Source organism: Phyllobates terribilis, unplaced genomic scaffold, assembly GCF_046119375.1.
Source record: "Phyllobates terribilis strain yellow unplaced genomic scaffold, ASM4611937v1 Scaffold_7__3_contigs__length_470593459, whole genome shotgun sequence".
Classification (NCBI taxonomy): domain Eukaryota; kingdom Metazoa; phylum Chordata; class Amphibia; order Anura; family Dendrobatidae; genus Phyllobates; species Phyllobates terribilis.
Genome location: NW_027362767.1, coordinates 356771434 through 356788532, shown reverse-complemented (window position 1 = coordinate 356788532; position 17099 = coordinate 356771434). Strand labels below are relative to the sequence as shown.

At 43.8% G+C, this 17099-nt stretch overlaps 1 protein-coding gene across 1 annotated transcript in view; it reads left to right on the top strand.

Annotated features, from left to right (window-relative positions):
* The first annotated feature begins 712 nt into the window (after positions 1-712).
* The window catches only part of HTATSF1 (HIV-1 Tat specific factor 1), a 29414-nt gene continuing 13027 nt past the window's right edge, over positions 713-17099 (top strand). The window contains exons 1-8 of the mRNA XM_073641277.1: positions 713-1018; positions 4161-4344; positions 9170-9217; positions 9311-9465; positions 9880-10043; positions 11108-11207; positions 13731-13820; positions 13913-14050. Of these exons, the coding sequence (XP_073497378.1) occupies positions 863-1018; positions 4161-4344; positions 9170-9217; positions 9311-9465; positions 9880-10043; positions 11108-11207; positions 13731-13820; positions 13913-14050 (1035 nt within the window). The 5' untranslated portion in view covers positions 713-862. The remainder of the gene's footprint in view (positions 1019-4160; positions 4345-9169; positions 9218-9310; positions 9466-9879; positions 10044-11107; positions 11208-13730; positions 13821-13912; positions 14051-17099) is intronic.

Here is a 17099-nt window from a genome sequence, read left to right as displayed (position 1 = left end):
CTCATAAAGTGACAGTGGTCAGAATAGTGAAATTTGGCCTGCTCATTAATGTCAAAATTGGCTCCGTCACGAAGGTGTTAAACATGGGGAAAGAAAAAAAATCACCAAAATATCAGATGTACTGTATAAACTACATAAGTCTGGTATCTCTGTAATTGCACGGACCGGCACAGCCGCGCTGCTGGATCATTTTTACAACATAATGAATAAAGTAAAATTAAAGTCCAAAAAATTGGTGGGATTGCATTTGTTTTTTCACTATTTCATCCACATTTTAGATTTTTTTTTTCATTTTTCAGTACATTATATAGTAAAATGGATCGTGTCATTCAAGAGCAGCAGATCCAGCATGAAAAGTGCCTCATCATGGAAGATGAGGGACTAAGGTGTAAAAGTGGCATGTTAGCAGAAGCCAGAGCCCTAAAGCTGCCAGCACATGCGCAGATGCTAGTATGTACAAGTCTGTGTGGAAGCCCCGGCAGAAGGTGGGCGATGATACCCGTCATAGACATATCAGAAGGCATGCATTGCTGGAGGTCCAGCTACTGAGACCCTCTTTATTGCCCAGAATGAGGCGGTTATCTAGCAACAAACCATACTCATGCATATTATCATTCGAGTGTGCGTAGGGGAGAAATTCCTCGCTTTTTATATTGCTCGATCACGTGACGGTGCCTTGTCGCGCATGCTCACTTGGGATCTGAAGTCTGCGCTTGCCTGCCGCACGCGCATGAGCTGAGATGTGATTGCGCATGCGTACCGCGCACCTGGAAAGTCCAGGGGCCTCCCTGTTGCATTTACCGAGGGTTTCGGCGCATTATTTGCATTCTGCTCCGTTAACCCCTTGTGGTCTAGGAAGAACATGGACAGCAACGAAGCGTTTCATGAGCAGCTGCGGCTCCAGCAATTGTACGGAAACCGGGAACATGAGGACGGACGGGACCCCTACACCTTCAAAGACCCGTCTGATGGCACAGAATATGAATGGGACCTGGACAAGAAAGCCTGGTTCCCCAAGGTGAGAGCCAGGTGCGGGCATGCTGCAAAGATGGCTCTGTCATTCTCTAGTCTGGTAATGAAGGGGTGTAATGTACTGTTATTGGCCTGTAGGGGGCCCTGCAATGTTAGGTGACACATGGCAGTGTGAATGAGCGCTAAGGGTCCAGCGTGTGCACAGGACGTCTTTTTCAGGCACCTCCATAAACGATAAAATGATGACTGTACCCTGCAGTGTCAAGACAGACTGCTGCGCACAAGTTGTGACTTCTGTCACTTCTTTTAACCGCTTCATACTTGGATAGAAGTGATCTGACCGTTCTTCAGGCCTCTATTTGGAAGCTGCTCCTGTTTAATGTAAAAGATTAGAAAAAAAAAGACATTGCAGCCGAGCGCCGCCGGCAAGACGAGAGAAAAAGCGTCTTTCTATAGCAAAAATGTGCGGGAACACCTGCACCAAGAAGGCCATGTTCACACATTGCGTTTTTGCTTCATTTTTTTTATGCATTTTTTTTTTTTATTCAAATTTTCAGCGCAAAGACTATGAGATTTCAGAAATCTCATGCACACACATTGTTTTTTTCCTGACTGATTCGGATACCTGCTGTGTTTTTGCAGAATGCAGCGTGTCACTTCTTTAAGTGTTTTTCACCCATAGGAAGCAGTGAGTAAAAGCAAAAATGCAGCAAAAAAACGCAGGTGTCAGGTTTGCTTTGTTTTTGGTGCCAAAACTGAGGAAGTTGAATCATGTTTTCTTTTTTCTTCTTTTTTTCATGGACTAAACTTTTATCAGCAAGCACAAGAGACAAATGTACACTGACAAAAACGCTGCAAACACTCAGCAAAATCTGCTTTTTTTTTTTTTACTCTGCCAAGAGAGGAGGTTTCGCCTGCGGGAAAAAAACATGCAACTTGTGAACATAGCCAAAAATGTCATGAGTGCATACCCTCAAGGCGACGTAGGAACACGTGTCTTCATCACACCACTTCAGGCGCCAGTGACGGCGGCGCTTGTCCATTATCATTTGCGCAATGTTTATATTCTCTCATGCATTTTATTTTTCTAATCTTTTGTGCCGGTTATTAACCGTGCCCGGTATATAGTGACTACCTGTCACTGGAGGGCCTTGAGAGATTCACAGATGCAAAAAGCCCTTAATGTCTTATCCCTAGGCTTTATTGTGCCTGAAACTCATCCTGGGACAAAGAAAAGGGGAAGGTTATAAAGAAAATCTTTGTAAGGGGAAGATGACATCTGTTTTCAGCTTTTTGAATGTAAACCAGAACTTTCTCATTCACTGACCGCAAGCAGAGATATTGAGAAATTGTAAAGAATTAAACAAGCTTTTCTACAATAGAGATTTATCATCTGTCTATAGGACAGGCGCAAAAGTGTCTGATTGCTGGGACCCACACACTAGAGCCCCCCTCGCTCGTCCTCGCTGCGTTTCTGTTGTAAGGAGGTGTAGATGGAGTGTTGTGCAAGTGCGCGTCACTGCTGCACGGGGCTCGCGTCACTGCTGCACGGGGCTCGCGTCACTGCTGCACGGGGCTCGCGTCACTGCTGCACGGGGCGCGCGTCACTGCTGCACGGGGCGCGCGTCACTGCTGCCAAAAGCAAGCAGCAAAAAATCCCATTGATTCTGACTTTTTGCGACTTGCTTGCCATGGCCGCTGTACTCTGTGGTAACAATGCCACGCCGTTCACCTGCATAATGCTGCAATACACATAGCAATCTTTGCTGCAAGACCAGAGTGGTGGCCAAAATCCCCCCAGCCTCAAGCCTGCACATTAGATAGCAGTCAGCGGATCCATCCTTCAGCGTCAGCTCTCACTCCCCACTCCCCGTATACAGGAGCGACTGCTCAGCCAAGGACTCCTGTGTTCTCCATTAATGAGACGTGGGCAGACTATTCTTATCTGGCCGCGGAACGAAATGATTGGGGGATTGAATTTTAACCGCCCTATACTTCTGTCCCCCTACACAATCTGTCAGGGGAGAGTCGGGAGACCCCTATACCCATCAGATAGTCATTTGACCCCCCAGAAATCAGCGGGTTTGGCTGACTTTTATCCAGTGTGCTTAGATGCGATTAGATCCATGCCATGGATCTTAGGATCGACAGCACAATCTTTATTCTGCCGGATATTTGCCCTCCGGACAAGTTTCTATGCGGTGGATGAGTATATTCCAGTTCCTGGCTCGCGGCTGCACTGGTGAAGGTGTTCCTTTCCTCTGCCCCTGTGATCTCCATTTCCAGGAATGAAGTATTTGGCTCCGGTCCTCTGCTGGTCTGATCCCCGGTGTTACATTTCTGGCTCTACAAATCCTCCATGCAAAACAGTCCGGAGTCGGATGAGCGCTGCGGTCTGTCGCAGTCTTTGTGACTGCTGTGTGCCTCAGTCATATTCCCGGCCGTGATTATACATCTTGTCAGGCCCATTATATGCCCGGCTATACAGACAGCTGGTTATACTGCTGTGCCCGTGTTTGGGGGTTCTGGACCCGCAGTGCTGAATGACCACTCGCTGACCTGCAGAAGCTGCTATACTTCACTAAACTGGACTCCACGAGAATGAACACAGACTCCGACTCCACCTCCACATCCCTGGTCATCCGCCGCGCGTCACAGGTGTATATGTCAGGGAATACACCTTAGCTATAGCCCACACGCATTGTGAAGAAGAGACTGTTGGATACGTTTTGTGACTGGGTGCACTCTTGCTATGTTGCCCCCCATAGACCAGGAAATCCTGTGTATGTATGTCGATTCACTGATGCATATTAGACGAACATTGTCTGAACCCGCCAATTTCTGCAGGATTCGCCTCACCACTTAATATGTACCTCTCCGTTTACAGCAGATATCGGGGTGGGAAGAAGGACTGGGCATCTTCAATTTGAACATGCCTGATCCTTCTCTCTTGGGAAAGATAACCTGCTGGCAAAAGCACCTACTTCTCCATCCCCATTGAGAACATTCGTTTCTACATAAACGGGGACATGTGTATTGGGGGGGGGGTGGTAACCATTTCACTGACAATTATTGAGTTGCTATAAAGCATCTATGGCAAGATCATAGGTCTAATAATTCACTGGTATTTAGATTTTTGGGCTGTTTTTTGAGCACGGTGATAAGTTTTTGTAATTTTTTTTGATTAGATAACGGAAGATTTCCTGGCGATATATCAAGCAAATTATGGTTACACTCCTGAGAATGAGAACGCTGAGCCTTCTCCAGCCCCGAAGGAAAGTAAAGAAGAGCAGAAGCCTAAGAAAGAGCCCAAACCTGAACCAGAACAAAGTGATCAGAAAGCAAAGGGAGAGAAGAGGAAAGCTGACCCAGGTGATGTATAGATGATTATTAATCCTGACCTCCTTATAGGATGCCAGGAACCTACAGCCTGCCTTCCTCAGTCCACCCAGATCCCATCCTGGCATAAGATATACGGCTATCGCAAGGCTTGTTCTTGTGGCAAGGTGAACGACGTCTTATGTATTAGATTTTATTTATGTCCCAAATGTAACAGGGTTCAGTACTGAACACTCGGTAGATTTATAAAACCAGTGCAAAGGAAATGAAAAAGTTTCTGTAGGGCGTTGCACAGGTTTCTAGACAGTCTAAGCCCTCATTCACATGTCTGTATTGAATATTGAGGCACAGGATTGGCCGTCAGTAGCTGATCAGTGTGGGTGCGACCCCCGGCACGCCCGCCAGTCGGCTGTTACTGGTGCCAGCTGGAAGTTATCAGATGTTGCTGGATCACGGCAGCTCCGTCAGAAGTATAGTGGCCGCAGACAGGTACTGCAGAAATAAATAGCGGGGGGATCTGCATCTCCCCGCAGAGCCACTATAGTTTTGATGGCGTTGATGTGTTCCGGCAGAATCTGAGAACTTGCGTCCGACACCACTAACAGCTGATCAGCGGGGTGACAGGTGTTGAACCCTCACTGATCAGATATGGATGACATATCCTAAACGGTCTGATACACATGGGTCCGTCTCCATGTGCACAGCTTTCTCCATGTTTTTGGCACTGTTCTTATGATCAATACTGGTCTCGGGTCTGGGATCCACCTCTTTCAATTATTCTATAAATGTACAAAATGGGCAACGCTCTTTAAAGGGATCTATCATCTGAAAATTACATATTGTTTAAATCAGGTTTTTTGTGTTACAAATGTTTTTTATATATTTACAATGGTGTTTTTTTTTGGTTGGTTTGTTTGTTTTTTGCATATCACACTCTGTATTAAAAAAAATAAAATAGAAATCTTGCAGTTTTTACACCGGCCACTGGAGCGAGGGGAGCAGGGTCAGCTGTGACCTCATGTATGATGAGTGGTGGATCCTGTGTTATCAGCTGTGTACAGAGGTGTCATCTGTCATTGTATTCATGCCTCTGATGATAATGAGCCTGCTGAAAACGCTTCCTGAAAGGACAACATATGAGTCTAAAAAAAAGCCCCAGTGTGAAAATTTGCAGGATTAGTAATATTGTGTTTTTTTTGTTATTTATTTTAATAAAGATCAAAGGTTGTGATATGTAAAAAAAGAAAAAAATTAAAATTTACATATATATGTTGTAATACGAAAACCTGATTTAAACAATAAAGGGTAGATAATTAACTTAGCTATTCTAGCTGTGTCCGCCTGACTTCATATTGGACTGAGCGCATGCGCAGCCTCCTCCATCCCCGTAACTTCCGGAAGCGCTCAATCCTGACGGCATGCGTTCCACCATGCGTGCCACAGAGCTCTTCCACGGGAAGTTGGTTTCATCACAGGGGAGGAACGGATGCGTCATGCGCCGCAAAGGTCTCTGATATATCCCGCCCACTCTCCCTCCACCTTCCTGTATCGGTAATGTGATAGGCTAGAACCTTTCATAAAAGGACAGATACCCATCACCCTGACATGCCCCTGGAAGAAGCTGATCGGTGAAACGCGCGTCGGGGTGAGGGGGGACAGCGTCCTCACACTGGATCACCTGTGGGTCTCCATCCACTTTCCTCCATTAGGTATTTATATTTTGTTTATGCCTTTTACACATTGCCAAATAAGAGTAACAATGCACATGATCATATGTTAGGTAGAGCGTTTTATAGCTCAGCCTAGGAATTGTTATATGTGGTATCTCTTGGGTCGCATTCATAATCTGAGTTGAACAATTTTATATATGATTACTTTCTTTTGGAGATAGGTGTTAGTATTCCTCAAAAAGATTGGAGGCAGCACACAAACAAATGATGAAAAAATATCTTTTAATAGCCCATGTGGCTGTAGCAACGTTTCGGTCCAAAACTGTGGACCTTTCTCAAGCCTTGATATTTTTTCATCATTTGTTTGTGTGCTGCCTCCAATCTTTTTGTGGATATACATAGGGCTGGTGTGTACCTGGGTGGCTTTGCACCTCTTGTCATTTTTGTGCTGCTTTTGATTTTTTTCCTTTTTGTTTGTATTCCTCACTATAGTTGTAGAATTGTTTTCTGATTATCATATTTATTGATTCAGTGCTTGGACAGTGTCCCCCTAGTAGGCACTCTGTTTATATTTTTCCATTTTCCTATCACCCATGACAGCACCACAACGAGAGAGGGGATCCGCCCTTCAAGGACAGGAAACCTACAGAATAGAATTGTTTAATAAAAATATTTCATTTTAATATCTGTGGATCTCTTCTCTTACTCTGTATCTATATTAGTATACAGAGTTCCCTGTTGATTGTAATAAAGGGACTCTGTCAGCACAGAATGGCTGTTCAAACCAAGTACAGGCGCTCGGTCCATCATGGCGCTGCCAAACATTTATATACACCTCCCCACCTGCTTGTTTTCCGTCTATCTGCACCTCCCTCTTCTTTGATTGACAGCTCTGGTTTGATAGAGACAGAGAATGGTGGCGATAGATGAGCAGGTGGGAAGGTGTATTTTAATGTTTGGCCCCCCATCCTGAACTGTTTGAACTGTCATCCTGTTAAGAGTCTACCAGCAGGTTCATACTTTCAGAACCACACTTCTCGTGGAGCTGAAGTTTTAGTTAAACTATGAAGCATATTTATCATTACTGTGCAACTTTTAGACAGTTGCAAACTTAAGCCTCATTTACATTGGCCGACTTGCTGCGTTAAATGACCGCGAATTGGCTGTATGTCTTTAGTTTAATAGCCTGTTTAAACAGGCCGCCACACTTTCAATTCACACACAAATATCAGTACCAGATCATTTTGTGCACATAGGCTGCACATGTTTTGGAAACATACATCTTGTGGTACTCGGTACTATGCGCTTCTGGGAGCGATATTTTTTAACCCCTTTACAGCCTGTGCCGTATTTGTACACACAAGGCTGTAACCCCCCGTTCAGTGAGGGCTCCGGCGCTGAGCCCACACTGAACCGGGCACATGTCAGCTGTTTATTACAGCTGACATGTGCCCGCAACAGCCGCGGGTGGAATCGCGATCCACCTGCGGCTGTTAACATGTTAAATGCCGCTGTCAATCTCTGACAGCGGCATTTAACTTGCGCAAACCGGATGCGCGTCACTTACCCCGCCCATCGACGACCTCGTCACATGATCGCGGGTCACCGATGGATTGGCATGACAACCCTGGGTCTGCAGCAGACCCCAGTGGTTGTCATGAACTGGTCGCTATCAGCGCCACCTAGTGGTCGGCGCTCGTAGCACAGGACCATTTCTGCTGCATAGAGGTGATCTGCTGATCACCTGTATGTAGCAGAGGCGATCAGACAAGTGCTGCTTCTAGTCTCCTATGGAGACTATAGAAGCAAGCAAAAAGTGAAAAAAAAATGTTTTTTAAAAAATATAAAAGTTTAAATCCCCCTTTCGCCCCATTCAAAATAAAATAATTAAAAAAAACAAAAAACCCGCATACACATATTTGGTATCATCGCGTTCAGAATCGACCGATCTATCAATATAAAAAAAAATTAATCCGATCGGTAAACAGCTTAACGAGAAAAAAATTCTAAACGACAGAATTACGTTTTTTGGTCGCCGCAACATTGCAATAAAATGCAATAACGGGCGATCAAAGCATCAGATCTACCCCAAAATGGTATCAATAAAAACTTTAGCTCGGCGCGCAAAAAATAAGCCCTCACCCAGCCCCGGATCCCGAAAAATGGGGACGCTACGGGTCTTGGAAAATGGTGCAATTTTTTTTTTTTTTTTTTTTTTTTTTTTTAAGCAAACTTTGGAAAAAAATTTTCCCCACTTAAATAAAAAAGAACCTATACATGTTTGGTGTCTACGAACTCGTAATGACCTGGAGAATAATAATGGCAGGTCAGTTTTAGCATTCAGTGAACGTGAAAAGAAAAAAAAAGAAAGAAAAGGTATTGCACTTTTTTTTGCAATTTCACCGCACTTGGAATTTTTTTCCCGTACACGATATGGTAAAACTAGTAAAGGCGTTGAAAAGTACAACTCGTCCCGCAAAAAATAAGCCCTCACATGGCCATATTGACCAAAAAATAAAAACGCTATGGCTCTGGGAACAAGGGGAGCAAAAAACGAAAATGCAAAAAATGGAAAATCCCAGGGTTGCGAAAGGGGTAAGCAGGCTTAAAAATAATTTCACCTTACGAACAAGCTCTTTGTTTATTTGTTGGGTGATTGGCACGATTATTGGGAAATGCTTGTTGATAATAGGCTCGTGTAAATGCACCTTTAGACTAGACAGTCTTATAATACACCTAATTTATCATAGAGGATCATACTGTTTGATAAATGTGGCCTATCTGAATGAAGCCGACGGAGCCACTGTGGACACTGTTTGGTTTCTGTCCTGCCTGTATTCGTAGTTTTCAGATTATACAAAAGCATGGCTCTTCCTTTAATTAGTCGACCTGCCATGATTTCACATGGGCATCACGCCACGACAATGGCGTCGTACCAGGCTGGCTAATCAAAAAGCCGCAGCTGTTGGGAGGTAGGAGATGGCTCTCAGGGCCTCAGATTACTGTCGTGGCCAATGGACCGGGTCCTGAGAATGGAACATGAACTCGGGAATCCATTTTATTGGGGGCGATCGCCTACACGGCCATGACAATGTGCTGATCATTTCCCTTTAATGTTCAATCTAATATGTAATTATTATAAATCTAAAAATGTAACTTTTAAAAATGTATATGTTCATTCATTCCAGGTTGGTTCAATGTGGAAGAAGATAGAAACACAAACGTGTATGTGACAGGTTAGTGGGCAAACGCACGCACACTCGTGTACACTGCTCCGGGGCTAAGTGCACTTTTTTTTGTATTTGCCCCCCTTTTTTTCTGCTTTACAGGACTGCCTCCTGATATTACGAATGATGAATTTGTCCAAATTATGTCTAAATGCGGCATTATCATGCGAGATCTGCAGTCTGAAGAATATAAGATAAAGCTCTATAAAGATAAAGAAGGGAATCTGAAAGGAGACGGCCTGTGCTGTTATCTCAAGGTCGGTCGTCGTTCATACCCATGGTTCTGATCACTCCTGATAATCCTTTTCTTCGGTTCACACATTTTGACTCGTTAAAGAGAATGTGTCCCAACATTTTTATTTAATTAAATGTTTGGAATTTATGTTAAAAAAAAGTTTGTCTGAGCATGTGAAAATGGCCTTACCTGGCACATGCTGCATATAGAAGAATGCACCAATAAAATGCCGAACGTGCATCTAATATTTGCATCTTTTTGTAGTTATACAATTGTATTATGTATTTTATTATATTATGAATATTATGTTATACAATTTTTTCATAAATAACACACTAATTGAGGCAGAAAAAAACCCCTGTGTGCCAGAGGATTAAATGAAGTATTCATCACAGGAATATATTACACGTTACTTGTGTTGTTTTTCCACTTGCAGAAAGAATCTGTTCAACTAGCTCTAAAGCTGCTTGATGAGTACGAGATCAGGGGCTACAAACTTCATGTTGAAAATGCAAAATTCCAGTTGAAGGGAGCATATGATGCAACGAAGAAGAAGAAGAAGTGTAAGGACTACCGGAAGAAGCTGTCTCTCCAGCAGAAGTATGTATCTGCTACTTCCAGCCTCTCCCTGCTTGTATTTTTATATAGAAACTTATGGCATTAATCGCTTTGTCCTTTCAGGCTGTATGGTCCTGAATAGAGAGTCACTTGGGTGCATTACATGGTTGCCACCTATTGGAAGTAAAAATCCTATGAGTCAATATCGACCCTTTAACAAGCCTTGTCATATGACTTAAGATAAACGTTACCCCTTGGATCCCGGTCAGACGCCTCTCACCTAGCCAAATCAGATCTCTTACTTGCACTGATGAGGGGCAGTACCCCGAAACACCGTGTCTACAAATTGAGATTCTGGTTTGGTTTTTATCCTAAGTCATATGGGCCGTTAAAGGGTCGATCTTGACTTTTAAGGATTCCTACTTCCATTAGGTGGTGCTAGAGTTCTAGTCTTCTTCCTCTCTGAAGAGGCAATTCTCATATTTAATTTTCCAGAATGGCATTGCATGGTGTATAAGTCTCCTCACTCTGACATGCCTGGCCTGGCTTCTCACTCTCCACAAGGAGAAATGTTACCCCTTAGATCCCAAATTTCGGATTACAAATTCTATCCTCCCAAGGAAGGAAAGCCCATTGAACATTCAGATTTTTGCTTCCTTCACACATAAAAGGGCCGATTCATCAAGACCAGTGATTTTCCGACCGGTCTTGATGAGTGGCTGTAATGGAATCAGACTCTCCAGATTCATTAAGAGGTGCACGTCGTATAGTCTCCCTAGGTTCTAGGGTCCGGTTTTCCCTCCAAGTATTTGCTTCAGGCTACGGTCACACGATCAGTATTTGGTCAGTATTTTACATCAGTATTTGTTCCTCTTTTGGTTTTGGCTTACAATCAGAGGAAAAGTATAATAGAAACACATCACCACTTCTGTATTTATCACCCACTCCTGGTTTTGGCTTACAAATACTGATGTAAAAAAACTGACCGTGTGAATGTGGCCTTAGACTTACTTTACCCTGACAGCAGACCCGAAGTGCCCATTTTACCGGCTTAACCCTTAACCTCGCCATCTTAACTAATCTCAGTTGTGCTTTTTCTTTCCCAGACAATTGGATTGGAGGCCGGAGAAGAAGGACAATGAAACAAGGAAACGATTCGAAAGAGTTGTCGTCATCAAAAACATGTTCCATCCGTCAGACTTTGAGGTGAGAGAATGTTTCCTGCGGCAGAAATTTTTCTCCCACAATCAGTCACTGCCATATATATTTTTGGTTTAGTTATTGTTGCGCCCTATAGGTGGCGCCGTTGTTTTACTAGTTTATCTGCTTCTTGCGGTAACTTAAGAAGAAAGGTCCGCATAGTGTGACCCATAAGTGTCCTTCATTTCTACCTCTGTATCCAGAGATTTCTTTTGTAGCATTTTTTTTTTAAACCCAAATCTCAGTGGAAAGAACCAGATTTAAAAAAATTTTTTTTTTTTTGTAAATGTCAGTATTACCAAATGTGTCTGAAAAAAAGGGGAATTATAAGACCAGAACATTTCTTTTATTCACTTAGGCCTCCTTCACACGTCCGTATAAAACCGGTAATGCAAAAAAAACAGTATCGGTGTCATCAGTGTTTTTCCAGTATGGCCAAAGAAAAAGAAACGACGAAGCTTCTCCTATACTTTACGCTGCACTCACACAGATACCATATGTTTTTTACATGGATCCATAGACTTGTATTGGCCCTTATCATCCGTGCTGCCGGAAGAAACGGACATGTCTCCGTGTGGTCCATGTAAAAACATGGACATGTGCGCAGCCCCATAGGTTATAATGGGTACGTGTGGTATCTGTGAAAAAAATAGATGCCACATGTTCTGATAGACGCTTGATTATCACATATTCTGCATTATTAAATGGGTATGAGAAGGATATAGAATGAGCCGAACGGCTCGGGTTCTGCAGATAAAGCCGTAATTAAATCACAAAATTTGCTACCATGTGCTCCGATATTAAAGGAGTTTTCCACTTTTTTGGGACAATTTTTTTCTTTTTTTTCTTTAATGCACAGATTTAGGACTAAAAAATTATTTTTTCATTGGGTTTCAATAAACTTTTTGCACCATTTGGCTTTTACAGGCTTTGTTTTCCTGCACATTCTACTTTGATGTGGTCTGTGGTCATTAATCAGCTGAGAGGAACAGATAAAAAAAATTGGTCAGACATTCATAGCGGGCTGACTGACAGATTCTCAGTTAACTCATTCTGCAGCCAGCAATAGACAGTACAACACAGAGATTAAAAAAGAAAAAGAACCAAACACTACACGTCTACACCGCATTTGCCCTAGTACTAGTCTTCTAGTATAGAAGTGCCGCACCTCTTGCAGGAGGATACAGTTTAATTCTCATGTACTGTGTGTGTATATTATGCAGCGTGCCCACCATTTATTGGAATATTTGCATTAATTGTGGCATTCGCCATGCCTTTCATTAAATAAATACTTTGCATGATGACAAATCAACAGAATTTCTGGATGTACAAGTACCAGTCAGACCAGATTGCTGTATATTTTTACGACCCTGTGGAATGTGGGTAGGGCGACTTCTACAGCCTCCGGTTCTTGGTGTATTGCTACTGTTGTCTGCTGAAAATGTTCCTATGGACAGTTATTATAGAAATACGTCTGTAACGAACAAGAACGCCAATCTGAGCCGCTGTCCCGTCTGATTAATCATTTATTACATGCACTATTACCAATACTGATTACATGACATAACGTTCTTAGAATTTATAAAACTTTTTATTTAAGTGTGATTTGTTTTTTACATTTTTTTTTTTTTTCTTTTTTCATTTTACTTTTAGTAAAAAATTTTTTTTTTAGGACATGCATTTTGAAAAATGTAGTTCTCTTACCTTTACTTAAAGGGGGGGGGGGGGTTCATAAGTTTGATATTAATGTATGACCCCCTAGGATAGATCATCAATATCAAATCAGGGCAGAACAGCACAGATCCATACACTGCTTATTGGTCGCTCCTGGACACTGCACCCTATCTCCTATTCATTTGATTGCTGAGCCCCCTGATATGCAGCCCACCACCCTACATTCCTGCAGTGGGGAGGAGTTTGAATGAAGTGGGGGTCTTTTGGGTTCGCCTACGACTTTGCTGTCCCCACCTTATTAAAGGTTTTTCTCGTTTCCGAATATCCCTGTCCCCTGCTTTGTTTTTAAAAAAGCAAACTGTGCTTTGCTCACTCTCCCCGGGTCCGTCACGGAGTCCCAGCTGCTGCTTCCAGTATCTGTTTTTATTAGTACTATTATTCTTATGTCACGTCGACAGCACCGCAGCCAGTAACTGAGATCAGCCACTGTAAGGGGCTCCTGATGTCCACTCGGTCAGAGCCGCTCATCTCACTTATTGGCTGCAGCGCTTTTGACATAATGTCAGCACTGCAGATGATAAGAAATCAGGAGCGGTAGCAGAGGCTCAACGCTGGACCCTTGAAGGGTGAGTAAGGCACAGTTTTTTTTTTTGCCAAATAAACTTCAGCTGGGTAAAAGTGGGTGAGTGACAATGAACTATTTTAGTGATCACAGAAGTTCTAGCAGCGGTGCCACAAGTAATCACTTACTTCCATTGGTGATCAAGCCCTTTGAGGCCAGAGAGTTTTAAAAACTGTTCCCTCCATATCACATCTCACGGTGTCTGCTAATCTTTTTTTTTTTTCCTTGTACAGGAAGATCCTCTTGTGCTAAATGAAATCCGTGAAGATCTGCGGTCAGAATGTGAAAAGTTTGGCCAAGTGAAGAAAGTCCTTATATTTGATGTAGGTATTTGGGATGAAGCATCCACCCTCGGGTCCTGTTTTTTTTTTTTGTTTCTCTTTATAGATCACCTTTCTTTATATTTCTTTTCTAGCGACATCCGGATGGAGTTGCATCTGTATCATTTAAAGAGGCAGAAGAAAGTGACTCTTGTATATTGGCTCTTAACGGGAGGTGGTTTGGTGGTCGTCAGCTGGATGTTCAAGCCTGGGATGGAGCGACAGATTATCAGGTATTGTATACATTTTTATTTTTTAACTTTTTATGCCATTGAGTTCTAGACTGTAGCTTAGACCGTCCTCTCTTGAAAGAACTAGTTATTGGTACCACATTGCAGCCAAATTGCAGAACTAGTTATTTGGTACCACAACCAGCCAAATGACCGGATATACCATGGCATCCTGAAGACTTGAACCTTATACCTCTGACTTCTTGTTATACTTTGCCACTTGCCTGTCGCACCTGTGTGATGCACAGCTGGTCCCCCGCTTCTTGTACCCCTATTCTATTCCAGTTGCACAGTTTAGCCTACGATCAACTGTTTTGTGGGGGAGGGAATCTTTTTCAGGTACTGTGAAACCAAAATATATATTTTTTTTTTACAAAAAAAACAACTTTGTAAAATCCTAAACATGTAAATTCTACTGCGGCGCGTCCAGATGTACCATCTCACCAGCGTACTGAACAGCAGTACCCTAGTTTCTGAAACCTTTGGTGATGCATCCAATTTTTGTTTTTAGGTTTTGTGGCGTCTAAATGATTAAAGGGGTTATCTAGCCTTATGATGACATATTCTTACTTTGGGTCATCAATATCAGATTGGTGGAGATCTGAAACTTGATATCTCCACTGCTAGATGTCAGATAAGCATTGGTTATTGATATCAGGTTAGTGGCGTTCTGACACCCCCCTCCAATCAGCTTTGTTGGGGTGCTGGATGTCGGATCCCCATTAATCTGCTATCAATGACCTGTCCAAATGAAAACAGCTGATTGGAGGGGATGTTGGGAGTCCCAACCCAATATCATAAGGCCAAACAACACCTTTTAAACTGCCGGGATCATAATCCTCCTTGATTGCAACAGATGTTGGCTATATAACAACTCCTGAATAGTGTTGAGCATTCCGATACTGAAATATCGGGTATCGGCCGATATTCACTGTATCGGAATTCCGATACTTAATTCCGATACTTTTATAATATCGAATACCGGAATCGGAAGTTCCCATAATGCCTGCGCTCTGCAGTGTCTCTGAAGGATGACAAGCTGGATGGCAGCGCTCAGCTGCGATCCAGCTTGTCATCAGAATGCCATCCCAGCGTGGGAGAATTCTCCTGATTGTTTAAAAGCCGGCGCGCGGTAAAAAGCCGCCGGCTTTTAAACAATCACACAGCCCCATACTGCTTCCCCGCAGCCTCCCACCCCGATCCTCCGCTCCCCTCGCCACCTCCAATCCCAATCGTAAATTAGGACCGGGCGGGGAGCGCAGCTCCAAGGAGCGAAGGACCCGGGCGGGGAAGCCGGCAGTGAAAAGACTTCACCGCCGGCTTTCCCGTTCTGTGCTGCGCTTTCCCGCCGGTTATTTCAAATGAACAGCTGAGGTATCAGGTGATGCCGATCAGCTGTTCATTTGAAGTAGCCGCGGTGCCCTCAGAGGGTTCATGTGAGTTCATGCTTGACTGCATGAACTCACATCAACTTTCCCACGGCCGCACAGGTCAGCCTCACCTCCCGGACCGTCATGATTAGTGTGTGCGGGGTGTGTGTGTGTGCGGGGTGTGTGTGCGGGTGTGTGTGCGGGGTGTGTGTGTGCGGGTGTGTGTGCGGGCAGACATAGGCCGATGTGACACTACTACTCCCATCGGCCTATGTCTGTCCCCCGTCCACTCCTGCCAGCAGGATCAGCTCGATGGGAGCAGTAGTTCCCATCAGCCTGATCCTGCTATATAAATTGCCCTACTGTGTCCCCAATAAATGTTAAATACATGTCATTGGTGGCCAGTGGTTACCTAAAAGAAATTAGTTCATACATTACCTGTCCCCGCCGATCGCCACCTAAAATAAAGTAAAAAATAAAAAACTACACCTATACTCACCAAGACACCTAATTCCCCGAAGCCATCGATCTCCTGTAATAAAATATAAAATAATAAACCACAACCTTATCCTTACCCCTCCGTAGCAGTCCACGAGTGTCCCACGAAGATCTCCAGTTCAGAGCAGCCACATAGAATGTGACCGCTCTGAACCGCTGCCGCCGCTAGAATGACGGGGCCGTAAGGGTTCACCGGAGTTCAAGCAGCGCTGCTCCGGTTAGCTCCTTTACGGCACTGCTGTATCGTGAGAAATTCCCACGGTACAGCACTGCCGTAAAGGAGGTCTCCGGAGCTGCGCTGCCTGAATGCACTCCGGTGACCTCAGTCAGTGGCTCCCGCTGCCGGGAGCGGACGTGTTCCCGGCAGCGTGAGCTTACAGCAGCCATGCACAGCTGTCACCATCTCCAGATGTGACAGCTGTGCATGGGAGATCAGCGCAGGAACGTGGACAGGTAACTATTTTTTTTTTAGTAAACTAAGAATTAAATAAAATGGTGTTTTATTTCAAATAAATTATTTTTTTCTGGGTGTAGTGTGTTTTTTCTTTTTAACACTTTGTAGGTTAGTAATGGGGGTGTCATATAGACGGCCATCATTACTAACCTGGGCTTCATGGCAGCTGGCGCTGACATGAACCCCACCACTATTACCCCCTGCCACCGCACCAGGGCAGCGTGGAAGAGCGAGGCTAAGTGCCAGAATTGGCGCATCCTATGGATGCGCCATTTCTGGGGCGGCTGACGGCTGGTGTTTCTAGCCTGGGAGGGGGCCAATATTCATGGCACCCTTCCTGAGCTATTAATATCAGCCCCCAGCTGTCTGCCTAGCCTTTGCTAGCTATTAAAATAGAGGGGACCCCACGTCATTTTTTTTTGGGGGGTCCCCCATTTTAATAGCTAGTAAAGGCTAGGTATTCAGCTGGGGGCTGATATTAGTAGCCTGGGAAGCTCCGTGGGTTTTACCCCCTTCCCAGGCTTCAAACATCTGCCCCAGCCGTCTGCTTAACCTCCGCTAGAGACTAAAATTATGGGGGATCCCACGCCATTTTTTTTTTAAATAAATCCTTTATTTTAACACTAAATGACATTTGAGGACTTAATAAAGATGCAGTCCCTAAATTATTATTTATTTTTTAATAAATTTTTCCCAAAACTTTTGACGTGGGCTTCGCCATATTTTTGTA